General features: G+C 40.3%; 1 protein-coding gene across 2 annotated transcripts in view; it reads left to right on the top strand.

Annotated features, from left to right (window-relative positions):
- Positions 1-22,344, top strand: part of pik3cb (phosphatidylinositol-4,5-bisphosphate 3-kinase, catalytic subunit beta) — a 181,760-nt gene that overhangs the window by 69,967 nt on the left and 89,449 nt on the right. For both annotated transcript variants that reach the window (XM_072255503.1, XM_072255504.1), the window contains exons 2-4: positions 16,854-17,040; positions 17,770-17,998; positions 19,638-19,861. In XM_072255503.1, coding sequence (XP_072111604.1) covers positions 16,885-17,040; positions 17,770-17,998; positions 19,638-19,861 — 609 coding nt within the window. In that variant the 5' untranslated portion in view covers positions 16,854-16,884. The remainder of the gene's footprint in view (positions 1-16,853; positions 17,041-17,769; positions 17,999-19,637; positions 19,862-22,344) is intronic.

Raw genomic sequence — 22,344 nt, 5'->3', positions numbered from 1 at the left:
CAATGGTGTGAATATTAATTTCCTAGTTTCAGGTCACCACACACCCTGTATTTCTCTCTAATTCCCACCAGTCCTCCCAGATTCTGCAGCATCTATGGAGGGAAATGGATAGGCAACAGTTGAGACTCTTCATTGGTTTGGGTGGACATGTAGCAGCCCAGATGAAGGGTCTTGTCCCCAAACATTAGCCAGCACATTTCCTTCCATAGATGGAATCTGGTTGCTGAATTCCTCCAACATCTTAGCTGTTGTTTCAGGTTCTAACATGTCTCCTTTGCCTCACTGGTTCTCTCTCCCTTTCTTTTTTTTAAAATATCCTGTTCCTCCACCCTTCCTCCAGGTTCTATTACTCCCCCCCCCCCCCCCCCCCAACCCAGCCAACCATCCTGGTTCTTCCTACCACCTGCAAGCTACTGTTTCTTCACTATTTCTCTATACTGACTGTCTTTCTCAGTCAGCTACTCAATGCAGATTAGATCAGGGGCTAAGTGAGTTAAGAACCTTGCCCATCCTCTGGTTTCCCCCCCCCCCCCCGGTTCTTTCTCCCTAGGCCTCCTGTCCCATGATCCTTTCATATCTCTTTTGCCAATCAACTGTCCAGCTCTTGGCTCCATCCCTCCCCCTCCTGTCTTCTCTTATCATCTTGGATCTCCCCCTTCCCCCTCTCCACTTTCAAATCTCTTACTAGCTTTTCTTTCAGTTAGTCCTGACGAAGGGTCTCGGCCCGAAACGTCGACTGTACCTCTTCCTAGAGATGCTGCCTGGCCTGCTGCGTTCACCAGCAACTCTTATGTGTGTTGCTTGAAATTCCAGCATTTGCAGATTTTCTCATGTTTGCGTAAGAACCAAACCCATGCTCATCTCCTATCAGAGCACAAAATGCATTTAGCAGCAGTTCATAGCTGTGGTAACTAAGCATTCTGTTAAGCAGTTAACTTTTTTTTCCATGTGAAATACATGCTCTATGGAAATGTCTTGTCAATTTTAGAGCTAATGGAGTTAAAAGGTCATGCCAGAAGAGTAGAGTGAGGAGATTTTTCTGGGTTTGAATGTTAATTGGTACTAAATTGTGAGTTTAGACAACTACATGGCAATATTTTGAAAGAGGAAGCAAGATTCATTGCCCTTGTTGATTTGTGTATTGTACTGGATTACAGCATGAGGTCTCAGCTACTTCCCTGGCAAGTAATCTTGTTGGCATTTAAGCCGTCTAGCGCTGTATTTATTCACACATTTGTGTATCTTTTGTACATTTTTAGTTGTAGCTTCCAGAGCCTATAAGTTCTGAATAGTTGCTGAGAAACTCTCTTCCTTATGGGTATTTTTATTTTGTAGCGCAGGGGAGGGTGTAGGAAGGAAGGAAGTTCTGTTCCTCATTCTATATATGTTTTTAAAAGTGATGTATGAGAGTTTTGCAATTTTAGGATATAAGTACATGGATTTTCTGTAGCTTCTAGAATGTCTTGGCTTGTCAAGGGTGGAAATATTTCAAAGAGTCAGGGTTCATGTATAAAAAATTATAACACTGCAATACTGGAGGTGCAGTATCACTTTTGCTCGAGTGGTTTATGATTTCAAGGCTATTATGATATAAGAAGTGATCATGATTGAGATTTACATTTTTTAACTTCAGAATCTGCAGCCTGGTACCTTCCAGAAGATGGCCACCTAAAAATAAAGTTAAAGTGAAAAATAAAGGCCTGACGAAGTGTCTCGGCCCGAAACGTCGACTGTACCTCTTCCTAGAGATGCTGCCTGGCCTGCTGCGTTCACCAGCAACTTTGATGGGTGTTGCTTAAAGTGGAAAAGATGGGTAGGCAGCAAATGTGAAAATAGAAACACAGTTTAATAATTTAGATTTAAGGTCCTCTTGTCAGAAGCTCCTACTTGGACTCTCACTGTTGAGGTAGAACTAAAATCAAAATCATAGGATTGCTATAGAGCAGAAGAGTATCTACCACACTTTTGTTCATTCAAAGAGAATGATGTTCGTATCTTATCACTAATGTTCGTCATCTGTGGAAAAGAGCAGTGGACAATTAAGACCTCGAATCCAACTCAAATTAATTAGTTTAAGCCAGCAACAACTTCTGAAGTGTAGATTTGGAAGTAAATATCTATCAATCATTTATCATTGTTAAGTCTAAATCCTGGAATTCCCCACCCCGGGCACTTTTGCCTGAAAAAAACTAGTACAGCAACTTAAGAAAATGAATTACTAGCTTAAATTGTTAACCCATATTGTTCAATTTATGGTGGGTGTTTTATTGATGCATGACTATATATTTTCTTCACACCTTTTACTAGGAAGCCACTCCTGGTGTCTCTATAAACCACTTTTGGTGTGCATACCAATCTATAGAATAAACTAAAGCATGCACTGCCGATGTCAGTTGCCAAGTTCGAATAGGCAAAAGGTGAAAGTGAGAAGCTTTCTAAGTTATAAATGCAAAGTATGCATGCCATTTCATCATTAGTATTGGTATAAAGCCAAAGGTAGAAGAACATAAAAAGGGAATTTTTAATTGCAGGCTATATAGTTTAAAAAGTTGAAGGAGATTGGGTGGGGTGGGGGGGGGGAAGAATCATGCCAACTGCTAACAAAATGTTATAACTCAATTGTTTTTTCCATTCCACTTTCACTCTTTGACCTTTTTGAAATTGTAGCACTCCAATCACAATGAACCAATCAGCACTGCTATTGTTGTCAGACCAATCCACAAGAGTGAACTAGCACCTGACCTCTCCCTCAGATGCTAGCTTTTATCCTCGTACCTCCTCCTAGACCATGTTCCCATTATTAAACATCCAGCCACCGTCTCCCTGACATGAATAGAAGTATTTCCATTGGGTACCTTTAATGGAGTCCTGCCATGAAAAAGCAACATCCATTATCAAAGACCCCCACCATCCGCACCATGCCTCTTTTCTTGCTACTACCATTGTGCAGGAGGTTCAAAAGCCTTAGGTCTTACATCACCAGGTTCAGGAATATTTATTATCCTACAACTATCAGGCTCCTGACCCAGCAGAGTTTTCATTCACCACTACTTTGAACTGATTCTATGACTTACCAATTCACTTTCAAAGACTCTTTACAACTTGCGTTCTCGGTACCTTTTTACTTGCAGTTTGCTTGCCTTTTGCACATTGGTGTTCATCAGTCTTTATATATCCCTGCAAGTTTTTCTTAAAATTCCATTGTATTTCTTTCTTCCTATAGTCCTCGCTTCTACCACTTGCACAAAATCCAAAGTAAGCAGCACTCTTGGGCAGACCCCCTCATTCAGACTTCCTCCTTGAACAGCAGCCCGGCTTGTTCCCCTCCACTACTGCACTCATTTGCCTAGCTGAGGTTTTTCTCACAGTGAACAACATGTTCAACTCCACTCTTTCAAAGCACGAGGGGTAGCTATGGGAGCTTGTATGCATGGATCCAAGCTGTGCTTGAGTTTTTGTGAAATATATGGAACAGTCTCTACGAATTCTATTTGGACCCGTTTCCTCTCTCTCCGGGTTGTATATAACTCAAACTTTGCTATAATTGTTATCAGTCATGTTTGTATTTTATTGGCGTAAACAAGCCTTGGCTTAATATACTTCATTTATCAGCTATCTATCTTTAACTTACTTTGGTGCACTCTACAAGTGTTTCTTCCTTGACAAACTTGCACGAATACAACATGAATTAGAACATAGTACATAGAAATCTACAGTACAATACAGACCCTTCAGCCCACAATGTTGTGTCAGAATTTGACAAAAATGCCACTGAGTTGCATCAAGATTAAGTGCATTCATTTCGTGTTCAGAATTTGCTGCTCCTCTGCAAACCATGAATTTAGCAGGGTAAGTTTTAAGAGATAGAATTACAAATATGCAGGAAGTTTCAAGTGGCTCAGTTTATTTACCATGGCTGCTGATCACCAATCATCTCAAGTGTGGTTCTTTTGAGATTGTTTTAGAATGTGATAATAGTTTTGGGGAAGAGGAAGAGAAGGTAGAAAGCAACTTCTTATCAGATTTAATATGGATATATCTGTTGGGAGTGTTGCATGGAAGAGCACAGTACTTGTATGTCTCTAAATACTCAGTGGCTCAGACATATGGGATTTGTTACCGAACCCTGCAGACCAGTAAGTGGCAATGCCATTTGTGGTGGTAGTAGAGGGTTACATTTAGCTAGGGATGGATTATGGATTAGCCATAGCCCCTGCTTCTGATTATGAACAGAAAGATGCTTGTATTCCTGGTAAAATGAAGTACCAAAACCAAAGCTCAGCCCAGAAGATTAAATACTCCCCTTGCAGCTTATAATAAGAGCAAAAGTTCTGTTGCTTTATTAAAATAAGATAATTTCTTGTGTATTGTGGAATTGAAGTGCTCATTTTGGATACTTGTGTGCTTACTTCCATGTTCTTTCTCAGCATAGGACTGGTTATATTCTTCTTGGCATCATAACGGAGTAAACAGGGGGACTTTCCAATCAATTTTTTGGGCTGCCAATGAATGTAGTCCCAGGGCCGGAGTGAAAGCTTATACATAACTTATTAGTGATGTTATGGAATCTTCCCCCAGTAGAAAGGGAATATATTTTGGAGCAGACAGAATAAGTGTCTGAATGATTCAACATATATTATTAAAAATATTCTAGGAAAACTGCAGTTGTTTGCTTGCTCTGTAATGAAAGACGTTCTTATCCGATGAATGAAAGGTCATGTGAGATGTTATTTTTTTCCTTGTTTAGGATGTGGCTGTGTTTTGAACGGAGAGATCGAAAGAGCTAACACAAACACCTCTGACTTTATCAGCCTCAAATAGTGGTTCATCTGTTTTTTGAAGCTGATTGAAATTCCTGTCATGTTAATCTTGAAAGTCCAGATGGGTCTGTTGGCATTCTTACAGAGTCGACAGTAGTGAGAAGCATTAGTCATTTAACCACATTCTTGCACCCTGGCACAAATTGGCTTGTGAGTCAGGCTCACAGCTGCCCTTGCTTGTGACCAAGCTATTTTTCTCCAATAATCATGCATGAGATAATCAGGTTGTCATTTTAATGTAATGGTTTACAGTATAATTAAAACTAAAGAAAGAAAGTAAACAATTCACTGTCTGCAGGCTGACTTCAGGCTCTATAACTGCTTCACTCTAAATCCGAAAAGTTAGCAATTTTGTTTCTACAACTCTATCTGAAGCTTGTTTTACCTTCCAGTCTGTCTCATTTGACCTTGTTTATTCCCAGTGAAAACTTTTATGTCTGTTAGATAATGCCCACACCCCTGTATCAAGTTCCTGGTCCCTCTCTAACGGATGACAAAATACTCATGTGCTCTGCTCTGGACTCCTGAAGCAGGTACTCTATACTCCAGACTTCTCGCAACAAGAAAGCTTCGGGAGCTCAAAGCAATTGTTCCTAGGATGTTAAAGTGTCCTTGTAAGCAATGAAACATCCTCACTGATACATAGGAATTCTTGCCTTTTCATTAAAATGGAGAGGGAGCATCCAAGAAGGCAATAAAAACCTTGAGAGTCTTTACAAGGAGCACAAAATGCTTCAAATAGCCCACTGCTAACACAGAAATAGATTGGAAGCATCTCATCCTCGACCCTGACTTCCTAAGAGGAAGAAAAAAATCTGAAAAGTCATTGGTGGCTGTTTTACTAGAGACATTTGAAACCTTTTTTTTAACCATTATGACAACTAATTTCCCTACAGGCTAGTGATCGCATCTCAGAATTATTTTATGCTTGTTGCAAAATCGAACCGACGTTTTATGAAGATCAACTGCTAAAGTTATATTTGTTTTCTCTTGCTACAAAACAAATTATTTTGTAGAGCAACACCCAGCAAAGTGTTCACTATTGATCATTTGCTGCTTTGCAAAGTCTCTGAAGGCAAAATAAGCTGTAGCAGAACAACGCTGGCATCAATTAAATGCCCAGTGCTGCTATTGACCACTTTAGATAGTTTTTGTATACATTTCTTACAGTAAATATGCATTCCTGTATATCTGAGCTGTATTCAGTCCCCTGCTCCTGTGCTCTGGAGATTACAGCACTCATCAAGCAAGACGATGTATATTTCAGACATCCCACCTCTCCCGGAAGTTCCGGGAGTCTCCCACATATCGATAGTGGCTCCCTAACGCCTGGAAATTATATACAATATCCCGGAAATAGATTTTTTTGAGAGGGAGAGCGAGCATCCTCACTGGTCTCTCTTCCTGCTAAGAGTGGTCCCCAACCACCGGGCCAGGTGGAAACAATACGATTTGGCGATATGAAACGATATGAGTCAGCTGCACCTTTCCTCATTCCCTGTCACGCACTGTTGAATTTTAACGCTCGCGAGGTCATCCAGTGACCCAAGACGTGCAAAGGAATGAGTCCATGACCCATCTGTGAATGTCCCCAGTGAGTCATCCATGCCAGCGCGGGGAAAAAAGATCAACTCCTCAAGCTTGCAGATGACGGCAGGCTGAAAAGTATGTTTGACATAACATCTCTGCCGGCATTCTGGATCAAAGTCAAGGCTGAATATCCTGAGATAGCCACGAAAGCACTGAAAATGTTGCTTCCGTTTCCAACGTATTTCTGCGAAGCAGAGTTTTCTGCAATGAATGCAACGAAAACTAAATTGCGGAATAGAATGGACCCGATCTGAGGTGATTGCCGACTGCATCGTCTCTGATCTGGGCCGACATTTACGTGCCGGGCGGCACCTAATCAATTAGCTTGTTTATTTTGGCTTTTTTCTTAACGATGTGCTGGGTGCTTTCCAGCCACCGCTGTACCGCTGCATTCTTTGCGGCCCGAAGGTGTGGGACCACTGTCATAATTTACTTATCACTACATTAATGGGAGGAAAATAAGTGCTGTGTGTTTAATATTAAATTCGTTAGATTAAACCCCTTTAGAAACGAAATTGAGTGTATTAGCCACTTACAAGTGATTTATAGTTGACTTATCACCTATATTCCGGTCGGGATTAACACCCCCCCCCTCCCCCACCCGCATTGGCCGGTCTGCAAGAATATTGTCAATATTAAACCGATCCATAGTGCAAAGAAGGTTGGGGACCCCAGATTTAAACTAGCTGGCTAGCTGCCAAGGAGCTATGCTATTGATGTCCTACGTGATGAGGCCAAACTCCCTGTAGACTTGCTTAAAGTTGTAATAGAATAAACATGATAATATAAGTACATATTTTAATGTCACATTTGCTGCATGTACCCAGCTTGGTTTACAGATTAGACAAAATCACTAAATAAAGTATTACATTCACCCTTGGAGGTCGACGGGGGGGGGAGGGGGGGATGTGGGGGTCAGGGGTGCTACCTCCCTGAAATGGTGGTGCTACCTCCCTGAAATGAGTTTTTGCAGGGTGGGATGTCTGATATTTTTATATCTGTAATTAGAATGTCCTTATAGTGGAAAGAATGAACACTTAGCTGTGACCAAAAAGCACTGTGTGTTCACTGTATCTCTTAATGAATATGGACCAAGAAAGAAGACTTGGTGTTGAAGCTGGCTCAATTTGAGAAAAACCTTCGTGCACACCAATTTCACTGAGAGCAGCTACAACAAAAGTTTGCATTTGTACAACCTATCTCCAGATCGTCATGGAAGCCCCATCAAACAGAATCTAGCCCTGGGCCAAAAAAATTTCTTCAGTTGTGGATAAAGAGATCATGGTTTAAGATTTTATGTGTGTAAAGATCTTGCAAGATGAAAGGTGAAAGTTGGTCTGTCCATTAGACAATAATGGCAAGGATTAAGGGCCAGAGGCAAGCAGGGTTGAGGCAGGTGACATAATGGAGGTGTGGGTAAATGGTCTATATTATAGAAAGGCTTTAGCGTCAGACTCAACAAATACCATTGGAAACAGTTGTCCAGGAAAAAGCGAGAGAACCTGTTGAGTGAAGGTGCTGAAGTTACCTTCTTGCCATTCATTTTCTGTGATTATCCCATAAATTCCTCTAACCTGACAGAAGTATCACTTGGTTGATACTGATAAGTAAATAGTCATATACAAAGGTGTAGACCTCTGCCTGTCTCCTTTAGCCGTGATCTGTGGCTTTACTGAGCATGCATTGTATTTGTGTATGCAAGTGCAAGAGAGCAGTGTTCTTATTTCCAGTTGCCCTGGACCTTTTTGCCTTTGTTGAGCTCAGGTGGAAGGTGGTGTTCGCTAAACAATCCATAATAAAAGGAATCATGCACAATCAGTATAAACTTGAAGATTTAAGAAAGCACCTGTTTGTTTGTTTTGGCTTCATCTCTGGATTTTATGGGCCTAACAATCTCATGAAGCGCAGGACTGGAAGGCATGTGCTGGAGGGTTGGTGTTGTAAATAATTCACCTCTAGGGAGGGAGGAGTGGCCAGGCAGTGGAATAAAATACAGAGGCTGGGACCTGTTTGAGAAAAATCTTTCGACAGTAGCTGGAGATTTTGATCTAGGTTATTGGTCTAGCAGCTTGTTTACTCTCAATGTTATTTTACATGACTGCACAAAGCTCCACTAACCTCAGTACTGAGCACGAGTTTGCATGTGGAATTTGCTTATTACGCAGTCACAACCACAGCGAGTAAGCAGTCACACTCTTGGGTTTCATTAATTCTGTAGCATGTGCTCTATTTCAACTTTTTCAACTTCTTTTTTCCTGGTAAATTCTGATAGAGGTTATGAGTTTTTAAAAAAATGGCTACTGTATGCTTTTTTGATCAGCATCTGCAATAGTGTCCAAATTTTTGTACCAGTCTGCTTCAATGATAAATACTTCTCATATAATACATTATCTAGGGTGTTTTTGCAAGTATCACACCGTAAAGGACAGATCCTGGGGGGATATTCATGGTTGAAGGAGTATTTTTAAATATAAAAGAACAAAGTAATATATCTGAAGGTGTGAAACTTAATATTTTCAGACAAACATGCATAATCTGGAATATTGTAACCAATATGGTTGAAATTCTGGGGAGGAATGAGTTTTGGCTGTTGTGCAGTTGGGTGAGCAAGAAAGCGGAGGAGCTGTGCTGGAAAGAACACATTTCTCACGCTATAAGCGCACAATATTACCAGATGGACTTAACTCATTCAGGTGTATGTGAGGAACTGTCAAGTTCTATATTAAGAGGATTATCATTGACCTGCACTCTTTTCGGTGCATCGTTCAGCATTAAATAGTGTGGAATGGAGGAGGAATTAACTTTGGCCAAGAGATTGGAACATTGGTTTGTTATTGCCAAGGGTACAAACCCTCATGTAAAACAGGTATGATCTTAACTTTGAAAGCACATTCATCAATTCTTCCCCACCACAGATGAACTTGAAATATTAATGAGACCTTTGGTCAGATTTTAATTATTCATTGATAAAACTGCTGGTGCGGACTTGCATCACGAACTGAGTCAAAAGTGTGTATACATCTGAAATAAAAATGAAAAATGAGGAAAAGACTTGCAGCAGGCAAGTATCAATGTGGAAAGATGTGTGTCTATCTGAAACAGAATAGAACATGGTATTCTTTCTCTGAAATTCCTTTTGTTGACTCTCGTTTCCAGAAAATAGTTTGCCTACTGACCCATTTTATAAAATCGTAGTACATTGTCAGCCTTGTCAGCCCTTGCCAATGGAAGATGCTTTCCAAATACAGGACAATTACACTGACTATTAAGTTCAGAATAGTCCATAGACTGAGAATGAATTTTCTGGGCAAGTGTGTTGGCTTATGTGAGGAACATTACTTGGCTTTGACTCTTAGTTGATTCAGAGTTCTTTAGACAGGACAAGCAGCAGAACATCTCAGTGAAACTATCAATTTTTTCAAAAATAGGTACTTTATTCCCATAGGTATAAACCCTTCAGAGCTTGATTTTTCCCATTATTTGCTTTGATTTCTTGCACATCCTCCTACTTTAGTCTTTCTCAACAGAGAAAAGATTTTGGTTGTATGAACATGCACCAAATTGAAATATGTACAAACTAATCAGTAATGTTGATTGCATAATTTTGCAGAATATTGATTACAGGGTAGCTTTTGTACCTCTTCTTTTGTAAATTAATTTAACTGGGAATACATACTCCGAATCCTGCTTTTATATTTTACCTTTCCATTGTATTTAACTGATAATATTGTACAATAGCGTTGTGAAGTTTGTGCAATAAGTTGTTCCATTTCCTATCAACTCATTAATTCCCTTGATCAATTCTGTGACCTCTCCTATTATCTTTCACAAACTTCTGTAGAATTTTGCTTACAGGCAATTGATGCGAACTGGTATCAAAAGTCATCAATACATTCTCTGTGTCACCTCATTATAGATTTTAAAGAAACCACGTATCTGATATTTTACTACACCACATTGCCAAGAGGTAATGTTGCAGCTATATAGGACCCTGGTCAGACCCCACTTGGATTACTGTGCTCAGTTCTGGTTGCCTCACTACAGGACGGATGTGGAAACCATAGAAAGGGTGCAGAGGAGACTTACAAGGATGTTGTCTGGATTGGGGAGCATGCCTTATAAAAACAGGTTGAGTGAACTCGGCCTTTTCTCCTTGGGCGACGAGGGATGAGAGGTGACCTGATAGAGGTGTACAAGATGATGAGAGGCATTGATCGTGTGGATAGTTGGAGGCTTTTTCCCAGGGAGGGCACGAGAGGGCACAGTTTTAAGGTGCTTGGAAGTAGGTACAGAGGAGATGTCAGAGGTAATTTTTTTTTACACATAGTGAGTGCGTGGAATGGGCTGCCGGCGACAGTGGAGGAGGCGGATACAATAGAGTCTCTTAAAAGACCCCTGGATAGGTACATGAAGTTTAGAAAAATAGAGGACTATGGGTAACCCTAGGTAATTTCAAAAGTAAGTATATGTTTGACACAGCATTGTGGGCTGAAGGGCCTGTATTGTGCTATAGGTTTTGTATGTTTCTAAAACAAAGCTGGCAAGTCAGGACAGCACGGTGGTGCAGTGGATTGCATGTCACTTTACAGCACCAGCAATCTCCAATCAGCATTTAATTCCTGCCATTGTTTGTACGGAGTTTGTATGTATATTCTCCCTGTGGATGTTGTCCAGGTGTCCTCGTTTCTTCCCATATTCCAAAGACATTTTAGTGAGTTGAGGTCTATGTTGTAGTCAAAAGTGTGGTGACATGCTAGCTGATTTGATTTGACCTTGAATGACACATTTCTCTGTATGTTTCGAAGTACAAATAAAGATAATCTTTAATCTTTATAAGCTTTAATATTTTACCTATTCACCAGCTTCACCTAAGTTCAATCCAAATGTTGCAAGGACTTTGAAACCAAATGCCTTGATTGGCATATGGGTTTGATAAAATCAGTTTTTGAGCTATTAGTTTCAAAATATGTGTACCAGGTCCACACCAATGGCAATCATGGCATTTACTATTCTAGCGAAGGCCGTTAGCCCATTGGCATGATTAACATCTGCTGAACTTGTATTGTGCAGATAGATGACTAATTATTTCACTCAACATGCAGTGTTAGTTGCTGAAAAGGTGGAATTCAGTGCTACAGATTATACCCTCTCTTAACACATCTATTCCTGGCAAATTTACATATTACTATTTAACTATTTATGGTTTTATTACTATTTAATTATTTATGGTGCAACTGTAACAAAAACCAATTTCCCCTGGGATCAATAAAGTATGACCAAGTATATGAAGATGATGTAACCCACCAGGTACTGTTTAAAGAGGATCATGAGTTGTGCACAGACTGTTTGTCTAACTGTTCCTGCAGTAGTTTGGTGCAGTTCCAAATTGCAGGGAGTGAGCTAGACTTGGCAGATCTGTGGTATGTAATTCTGTCTTCCAGGATTCTACACGAACCATTTACTCCCAGATATTTATGTATTAGTGGGCACTAGTAGGCATTGTCACCCAGTATGTAAATTTTCTCCTCAAATCTGAGCAATGATAAACTTTTGAAATGTATGCACTTTAGTATAAGGAATAGTTGCAGCTACAACTCCAGTTTCCAAGTAATGCAAGGAATGTTTTGCCAGAGCTTGTGAAGGTAACGATGGCTATAATCTTGTTTGTATCTGGTTCCTTTAGATCTGATGCTGGAATTATTAGTGATATCTTAGACTGTGCAATGCCCGGGTCCGCTCTATTTTTCACTCCTCTTACCTGAGATGAACCAACAGTGTTGGTGCAAAGCTCTGCCAGAATTTCAGCCTTCCATAATGATGTCCCTTAAAGATGTTATATGCCAAAATTGCCACCAATTGAAATAGAAGGAGGTTCTATTCCTTCAGCATGTAGTTGGTGTTCACCCATAGCTGGCCCATTGTACAAATCAAGATTCTAATGGATATGTTCATTTATTTCTTCTATATTTTAGCTATCGTGACTGGCCATAAATGACAATGGCTATATAGTAATTCTGACTCCTAAACCCCATACGCACGCTCTCACGCGCTCTGGCTTTCTCGCTCTCTCGTTCTCACACTCACTCCACATTGAGTGCATGGTTGTCACAATTTGAAAAAAAACATAGTAATCTACAGCACATTACAGGCCCTTCAGCCCACAATGTTGTGCTGACCACGTAACCTACTCTAGAAACTGCCTAGAATTTCCAACAGTAGACATGATAAGACAAACGATTTCTATACTGAAGCATTCTTTCACAGTAGACATAATGGAAGAAGCCATTCCAACACTGAAGCAACAGACTCAAAGCTGCAGGAATAAACCAAATAACTGTTGTCAGTTGAGCCAAACCTCACTGGTGAGAAGGTAGCTGGAGGAGATTCTGATCAGGATTTTCTGGATTTGGAAAAGCAAGGACTAATTAGGAATGATCAGCATGGCTTTATGCATGAGAAATCTTGTCTTGTGAATTTGAAGTTTTTTAAAGAGATAACCAAGAGGATTGATGAGGGCAGGCCTTGTAGACATCTTTGTAGGCTTTGAGGCCTTTGACATTGTCCCATGTGGTAGGCTAGTCGGGACGCTTGGATCACATAGGATCCAGGCTGAGTGAGCCAACTGATACAAAATTGGCTTTGTGGAAGCAAACAGAGGCAGTGGAGGGCTGTTGTTCACATTAGAAGACTGACCAGTGATGTTGTACAAGGAGCGGTGTGTGTCTACTGTCATTTGTCTTCTCCATTAATGATTTTGGTGATGGTGTTCACACATTTAGAAAGCTTGCGATGCCTGAAGTGGCAGTAACTAAGTGAAATGGCAGTCAAGGAGTACTTTGGCCCTAGTGACCATAATTCTACTAGTTTTAAGTAAGTGATAGGAAAGGTTCACAGGTTAGGGTCCTAAACTGGAGCAGGGCTAATTTTGGGGGAATTAGGCAGGTTCTAGCAGAGGTTGATTTGGTGAGCCTGTTTAAAGAGGAGGGAACAAATTGTATGTAAGAAGCATTTAAGAGTGTGATATTAAGAGTTCAGGAACAGCACATTTCTGTTAGGGTGAAAGAAACTTGGCAAATTTAAGAAACCTTGACTGTTGAGAGAGATTAATGAGCTGGTTAAGAGGAAGAAGCATACATTATGCTTAGGAGGTTTCGGTCAATTGAATCCTTTCGCTATAGGAAGATTCTTAAGAGGCAAATCAGAAGTGCAAAGGGGAAGGTTTGAGATAGATTTGGCAGGTAGGGTTAAAGAAAATCCCCAAGTTCTATGGCTATATTATAGGTAAAAGGATGGCAAGAAGAGAGTAGTTCCTCTTTAGAGATCAGCACAAGACCAACTAGCTGCAGGAAATGGGTATGATTTTTAACAAATATCTTTCCTTTGTTTACTGAGATGCAAATCATGGTTGCTCAGGTGATGAGGGAAACAAGGGCTGACGTTTCAGAGAACATTCATTAGCAGGGAGGAGGTATTTGCAACCTTATAGTTCATTAAGTTGGATTATTTCTCCAGAGCCTAACAAAGAGTACCTTAGGACTTTGTGGGAGGCTAGAGAAGAAATTGTGGAGGCCCTTGTAGAAGTATTTGCCTTATCATTAGCCACTGGTGAAGTTCTGGAAGATTGAAAGGTGGCTAAAGTTGTTCTGTCATTTTAAAAAGGATAGTAAGGACAGCAAGTGAAGTACAGACCAGTCTGCCTGACATGAGTAGTAGGGAAGTTACTGGAGGAAATTCTGAGTGACAGGATCTACCAGTATTTGAATAGACTGAGTTTGATGAGGATAAGTTAACATGCCTTTGTAGGTGGAAATTTGTGCTGGATGAACCAGTTAAGGTTTTGTTTTGAAGAAATAGCCAAAGAGGTAAGTTTGGTACACCAATGGATGTTATCTGTGTGTACTTTAGCAAGACTTTTGATAAAGGCCTGCATGCTAGGGTGGGCTGGAAGGTTTGTTCTCATGGAATCCAAGGAGAATTCGTTAGGTGGATTCAAAATTGGCTTGGAGGTGGGAAGCAGAGGGTGTTATTGATGGTTGCTTCATACAATGGAGGCCAGTGACTAGTGGCGTGCTGCAGTGCTGGGACCTTTATTATTCATAATTTAAATAAATGAATTGGATCTAAACGCACAAGGCTTGATCAGTAAGTTTGCAGATGACACATAATTAGGATGCCCTGTTGAAAGTGAAGAAGGTTACGGAGGTTAGAGGAATGAGTCGAGGAGTGGCAAATGGATTTCAAATCAGTTAAGTGGCAGGTGATACAATTTGGAAAGTCAAACCAGCAAAGGACTTACATTATGAATGGTAGAGGACTAAGGAGCAATGTTCCCTCTGTATTTTTTTTAACAGGTGTATGGACCAACCATTGTTCTGGGCAGGAAATTTTCACACAGCCTGAAAACTGTGCAGCAGTATAATTTTGTTTTAATATGCACGTCAAACACAAACCACAATTCACAACACAAGTAAATGATGTCAGGCAGTCAAAACAACTGACAGGTACCATGGGAAAAGTAAAATGTTTTGACTGGACAAGTTTATTAACAATGAGCTATCGACTTCCATTCTGTGTTTATTGTTAAAATTTGTAACAGTGTCGTAACTTGAAACACTGACAATAAAAATAGGGTGAAGCTCCAAAATGTTTCAAAGTAAAAGTTGTTTATTATTTAGAAAATTTATAAATTATATTCATTAACACATCATTAATTACATGGTATTTCACATAACAGATTTCAAAATTATATTAACATTTACATAAAAGAAAATTCCATCTGCACAGCAACAAAGGCATTGTGTGTAGGAACATTTCAATTATTGCAAGGCTGTGCACCCACATGGCTTGTAGGGAAGTGCATGGGTGTATAATGATCATGGGACCTCTAAGTACAAATGCATAGTTAACTGAAAGCTGCATCATAGAGTGGTGGGGGAAAGATGCATTTAGCGCACTGGCTTTCATCAGTCAGAGCATTGAGCATGAGGAGCTGGTACATTATGTTGCATTTTGTAAAGTTGTTGGTGAGACCACGCATGGAATGCTATGCACAGTTTTTGTCACCCTGTTACAGGGTAAACTGGAAGGAGTGTAGAAAAGATACATGAGGATACTGTCAAGAGAGGTTGGTTACAGGAGGTGTTTATTCCTTGGAACACAGGAGAATAAGGGATGACCTTGCAGAAATTCTTTTTAAAAATGAGATGCATAGATTAAAAAATCTAACATCATTTGGAGTCTGATTATAAGATGTCTGCGGTTCAGCCATTGTGTCACATTCCAAGCACAAATTCCAATTACAGAATGCTCCTGCTATTTTAGCTGCAGTGCATCTCTCTTTGAGGTGAATGCTGGCTTTAACTTCTGTAGGCTAACTTTAAATAAAAGTAGCAGCCAATGATTTTTGTGCCCATTGTTCAAAACCAGCATTTCAATTAGTATGGGCTGCTGCAGAAACTGTAAAAAGTTTGCAACAAGAAGGTGATACATTATCTGTTTGATAGTAGATCAGTGTAGGGTAAACAAGCTGCCCCCATGATCAACACCTGGAAATTTCCAGTTTAGCCCCCAAGAATTCCTTCTGAGATAAGAACAAACCAAATATTATTTCCTTCATGAAGCATTTTGCGTTTTAAAATAATTATCCATTAGGGATAATCTGGCACATCTTCTCCATGACCAACTGAATAAGCAACGGAGCTCCCTTTGGAACAGACTCATTCAGCTCCGCTGTCACAAGGATTGTTACAGAAAATCCCTTTCCTACCAAACTCAATAAGCATATACAACAGTTCATCTCAGTGCGACAGGAGAGCAAACATCACAGTGCAATAGTCTCTGTTTTATTATTTTTTTATACATTATGCACGTTATTGCAAATTATTGCACATTGGTAAATTGTATATATTATTATTCTGTATTTTATTATTTGTTAAGTCTGCACACTGCTAAGTGTAGTTTTAAATGCTGCTGTGTGATGAAAGAATTTCCCACTTGGGATCAATAAAGTTATTATTAGTATTAAAACATGAATTTGGAATTTGTGATTATTTTAATAAGTAGGTTTCTAACCATGATGACTTTATAATATTTCAGCCTTTAATATTGACTTACATATACATTTTATGTGGTATCCTTGAAATAATGGAATATTTTGCAGGCTTCTGAGCGATCTCCTTTGGGACTAGTGTAGGTAGCTCAAAAGATGCACAGACTTTGATTATGTGTCCATTAGTGTGAACAGTGGCTACCTAAATCAATCTCAATAGAATCCTGATCCTGTTAAATTGTTTATCTCTATATGCTCATTTTGTGGTGTGTTCACATGTGCCTGTCACTCTTCCTTTTCTGCTCATCTCTCTCTCTCTCTCACTCTGGAATGGCTTAAGTTTTAAATCTCAACAAAATATCCTATAATTGAAATACTGTATTGTTTCTTTCCAGGGTCATGATGTCATTATAGCATTAACTTTTCATGATGCCTCCTGCTATGACAGACATCTTGGATATCTGGGCAGTTGACTCCCAGATCTCAGCAGATAACAGCATCACTGTAGACTTCTTGCTACCAACAGGGATGTATATTCAGCTGGATGTCCCGCGGGAGGCCACTATTGAACATATTAAATCGGTAAGTGAACCTGCCATTTTCTGCTTTTCAACCGCTCCTCACAAGTAGAAATGGCAAAGGGATTAATTCAGCATACCTCCTCTTCCAATGGAGTATGCTTTACTTTTTTCCCATCCCATTCTCAGTTTGATAAAGTTCCATTTACCAATAGAAGGCAGTAGTATTCTTTTGTATTCTTAATGCCATGTGTGAAAACAGTGGAATAGGGTCATTATAAAGCAGCATATCAAAATATAAATATTTATATTTGATTGCAGAATTCCATCATTGGAAATGACTGGATGTAGTGTTGTACTCTGCTGCTACTGACTTGGTGAATTGGAGACATTCTTTTCATTTTGGTTTCGGTTCTCTTTCTATGCCTGTGTACCTGGCAGATGTTCTGAGAAAGAGAAATAGCTGAAACAACTAGAAATGTTTATTTTTGTTCCATTAATGGTCCAGACAAGACCCAGTGAGTAAACCACAGTAAAAGCTCTGGTTAATCAAATATGTCCGTTAACCAAGAGTGAACTTCGCTGCTGCTTCTGTGTCAGTTTGTCCCTGAACAACATATATTGACAGTCCACTCAGCAGATCTAGCACCATTGGTTTTGGCTTTTTTTTTTGTTTACCAAACAGATGGATTTTTACGATCATCATTTGAGTGAGCTGGATTAAATTTAGGTCTACAAGTTTAGTCAACTTAAGCTTGCATTTGAAGTTGGTCTCTCTCTCCTTGTATTGCAGCTGCTATGGAGGCAGGCACAGGCTTATCCACTATACAGTGTACTTGGCGAATCAGATTCCTATATGTTTCAATGTGTAAACCAGTCGGCAGTTCACGAAGAGCTGGAGGATGAGTCGCGCCGTCTGTGTGATGTCAGGCCTTTCCTCCCTGTTCTGAAGCTTGTAGCTAGGAATTGCAATAGGTCTGAAAAACTACTAGATTCAAAAATTGGTGTTCTTATTGGGAAAGGTAAGGTCACTGCTTTGAACTTTTATTCTGCTTCTTGTCTTAATGTGCATATCTTAAATGCCAGTGGTGTATCTTTATGTGATCTGATCTGACTCATTTCATTGAAACTATTGACTGAACCAAACCAAAGCTGGTTTCAGCTTACTGAATCAGATGATTTAAATGAATTTATCTAGTTTATAAATTATAATGCTAACTTAGACTTGTCTACTTTATATATTAAGGCTGACAAAGTTCAAATAATTCTCTGTTGAAAGTAAAAGCATTAATTTGATCTATCTGCTTTCCACTGCTACAACAAAAGTCCTGGTGATTTAACCCAGATCTCTGTGTCTTATACATATGTACTCCTTTAATCCTGTTAACAGTGGACTGACGTAAATTGACTTGGTTTCGTTTAGTCTGCAAATTACTTTATTCCACAGTATAATGAAAGTCAGTTGGCATAATCAGCTCGCTGCCTATTTGGGACCTGAGTTTTCTGGCCCCTTATTGTGAGAGATAGAGTGGAAATGGAGGGAGGGATGAGGACTGAGGTTAGCAGGCTTTTAATACATCAAACATTCCTTATCTTGCATTTACCTATCTAATCTTACATACTGAAGCCAACAGACAGACTTCATGACTTCTATTTTCTCTGCTGAAGGGCTGAATAAAGCCATTAACTAGATTAATTATCAATTATCACTCCACTCAAATTTCCTCTCTGCAATCAACTGAGTAATAGAACTGACAAGGACTAAAATCACTGGTGTATTTCATTATTCCACATACACATTAAATAGCAGTATTGATCGCTTAATTGAAATTGCAGATGCTAGAAATATGAAATAAAGACAGAAATACTCGAAACATTCATTAGATAAGGCAATGTCTGTGGAAAGAAAAACAGTTAATATTTCAAAACTTGTAGCAAAATGTAAAACTTGCAGTCACTACTGTGGGTTTTCGCAAATAAAACAAAGAGAGGCAGTTTACGTTTGAGAAAAACCGTAACACATTTTACTGAGCTCCAAAATCTGAACACAAAAGCCCGCTAATAGCGCTTTAGATCATTATGTCATCATCTCAAACTAGTCTCTTAAAGTGAAACCCCAACTCAATGTTGCTGATTGTGAATTATGTACATTTCCACCAATTATATTTCCCTACACTTCCAACTATCTTGGAGAGGGGACCCCATAATTGTTCATGCGCCGCAAAATGACATTTGTGTCACATCTATGTGGTGATTATATGAATTTAACAGATACCTACAGGTTTTCTGCAAGGACTCATTATGTCTTTCAAGTCTACATAAATGGAATTATTGAATTGGATCTACTGGGCTATTGATAACTATTTTGTTGAACAAAATCGTAATTCAGTATGTGATACACCTCATTGAACGGGAAGAAGAGGACTTACTTGAAAGGTTGCTACTATGAACTTTACATCAGTAATCAAAGGCTGTTATGTTCTTAAGAAAAGATGAAATTCTAATTCTGTCCTAAGAGGAGTACTTTTGACCCTCTTGTTAGATTCTTGAATCTAAAAGCAGTGTACTTCAACTTGAGGACAAGGATTTCAATTGATATACTGAGTAAGGAATCAGTCCAATTAAATGACAGGTTTGCATAATGTTTGCTGCACATTCCAGGTCTTCATGAATTTGATGCACTGACAGATGCCGAGGTGAAAGAATTTCGCAGCAAAATGCGCAAAATCAGTGAGGAGAACATGTTGAAACGTCGGGGGCTTTCCTGGATGGACTGGTTGCAGCACAACTTTCCTCCTGACATTGATGCTACCAGTGTTAACAGTGCTGAAGACAAGCTACATAAGGAAAATTTCCTTGTAGTCATTCGATTTGATGCTCATCACGTATGTTGCATTAAAATGCATAAATCTTATGAATGAAAATATTTACTGTCCATGGACACATTGTATTTGTTATAATAATGATGAAAGAAGCACAGTTGGAAAAGATTTTCTTTATTTCAATTTCTTGCTTTGCTACTGTACATAGCTCACCCTTCTCGCTTAGATAGTCTCTTTGAAGCTGTCTTCCATTCTAGTTTTGAGTTCCAGAGATACCAGTGTAGGGTTGAAAGACTAGATCATAGATCGGACAGGATTGAGGTGGGCATGTGTTGGGTTCTGTGAGATGATGTCTTTCTTGTGCCATTTATACTTAGCTCTGTGTGCTTCCAAGGTGTGGACTTGGATCTCCTGTGTATTTGCCCTCCACTTCAAATCATCATGGCTCAGGGATTTTCAGGAATCAGTGAGGATGTTGCATTTTCTTAAGGTGATCTTGAAGATGCCCTTGAATAATTTCCCCTGTCTTCATGTAACAGAGTTGGGAATAGAGTATCTTTTTCTCAGGGGTCTGGAGTCAGGCAGGCAAAACTGCATCTTACTCCTAGGTGTTATTGAGGCCACATTGTTGAGGATGTTGGCATGAGAGAGAATGCTGGCAATATTTTGCTTATCCTGCAAAGAAGTTGGAGATTTGTGCAGATTCATTGTTGGTGGTATCTTTCTAGAACCTTAGAACTACCTATTACATGTAGTCGAGGATATTGTCAAACTAGTTTAAAACAAACCTACTGGAAGAGCATTGTCATTTGGGCTTCGTGTTGAATGTGTATTTACTTAACATAACGTTTTTCACCATAGCTTCCTTTCAGAATGTACTCACAATATCTGTTGTTATTGAAGTTTTGAAATCTGATGCACAAGACAAATGTGGCAAATAGCAGAGCCCCAGGTGTCAGATAGATACAGAACTACACCATGGCAAATGGTTATTCTGTATAATACAATCACCATTAGACTCCTGGAGTAGAGAGGAGTGTTGGCTCGCGATATTTTGAAAAGTTGATTTGATTCACTTACGCAACACACATCAAAGTTACTGGTGAACGCAGCAGGCCAGGCAGCATCTCTAGGAAGAGGTACAGTCGATGTTTCAGGCCGAGACCCTTCGTCAGGACTAACTGAAGGAAGAGTGAGTAAGAGATTTGAAAGTTGGAGGGGGAGGGGGAGATCCAAAATGATAGGAGAAGACAGGAGGGGGACGGATGGAGTCAAGAGCTGGACAGGTGATTGGCAAAAGGGATACGAGAGGATCATGGGACAGGAGGTCCGGGAAGAAAGACAAGGGGCGGGGGGAACCCAGAGGATGGGCAAGGGGTATATTCAGAGGGACCAAGGGAGAAAAAGGAGAGTGAGAGAAAGAATGTGTGTATAAAAATAAATAACGGATGGGGTACGAGGGGGAGGTGGGGCATTAGCGGAAGTTAGAGAAGTCGATGTTCATGCCATCAGGTTGGAGGCTACCCAGACGGAATATAAGGTGTTGTTCCTCCAACCTGAGCGTGGCTTCATCCTTACAGTAGAGGAGGCCGTGGATAGACATGTCAGAATGGGAATGGGATGTGGAATTAAAATGTGTGGCCACTGGGAGATCCTGCTTTCTCTGGCAGATAGAGCGTAGGTGTTCAGCAAAGCGGTCTCCCAGTCTGCGTTGGGTCTCGCCAATATATAAAAGGCCACACCGGGAGCACGGGACGCAGTATATCACCCCAGCCGACTCACAGGTGAAGTGTTCCCTCATCTGGAAGGGCTGTTTGGGGCCCTGAATGGTGGTAAGGGAGGAAGTATAAGGGCATGTGTAGCACTTGTTCCGCTGACATGGATAAGTGCCAGGAGGGAGATCAGTGGGGAGGGATGGGGGGACAAATGGACAAGGGAGTCGCCTAAGGAGCGATCCCTGCGGAAAGTGGGGCGGGGGGGGAGGGAAAGATGTGCTTAGTGGTGGGATCCCGTTGGAGGTGGCGGAAGTCACCTTACATTCTGTCTGGATAGCCTCCAACCTGATGGCATGAACATCGACTTCTCTAACTTCCGCTAATGCCCCACCTCCCCCTCGTACCCCATCTGTTATTTATTTTTATACACACATTCTTTCTCTCACTCTCCTTTTTCTCCCTCTGTCCCTCTGAATATACCCCTTGCCCATCCTCTGGATCCCCCCCCCCCCCGCTGTCTTTCTTCCCGGACCTCCTGTCCCATGATCCTCTCGTATCCTCTTTGCCAATCACCTGTCCAGCTCCTGGCTCCATCCCTCCCCCTCCTGTCTTCTCCTATCATTTTGGATCTCCCCCTCCCCCTCCAACTTTCAAATCTCTTACTAACTCTTCCTTCAGTTAGTCCTGACGAAGGGTCTCGGCCTGATACATCGACTGCACCTCTTCCTAGAGATGCTGCCTGGCCTGCTGCGTCCACCAGCAACTTTGATGTGTGTTGCTTGAATTTCCAGCATCTGCAGAATTCCTGTTGTTTGATTCACTTACGTAAGT

Source organism: Mobula birostris, chromosome 4 (genome assembly GCF_030028105.1).
Source record: "Mobula birostris isolate sMobBir1 chromosome 4, sMobBir1.hap1, whole genome shotgun sequence".
NCBI lineage: Eukaryota > Metazoa > Chordata > Chondrichthyes > Myliobatiformes > Myliobatidae > Mobula > Mobula birostris.
This window is presented reverse-complemented; position numbering and strand designations above follow the sequence as displayed.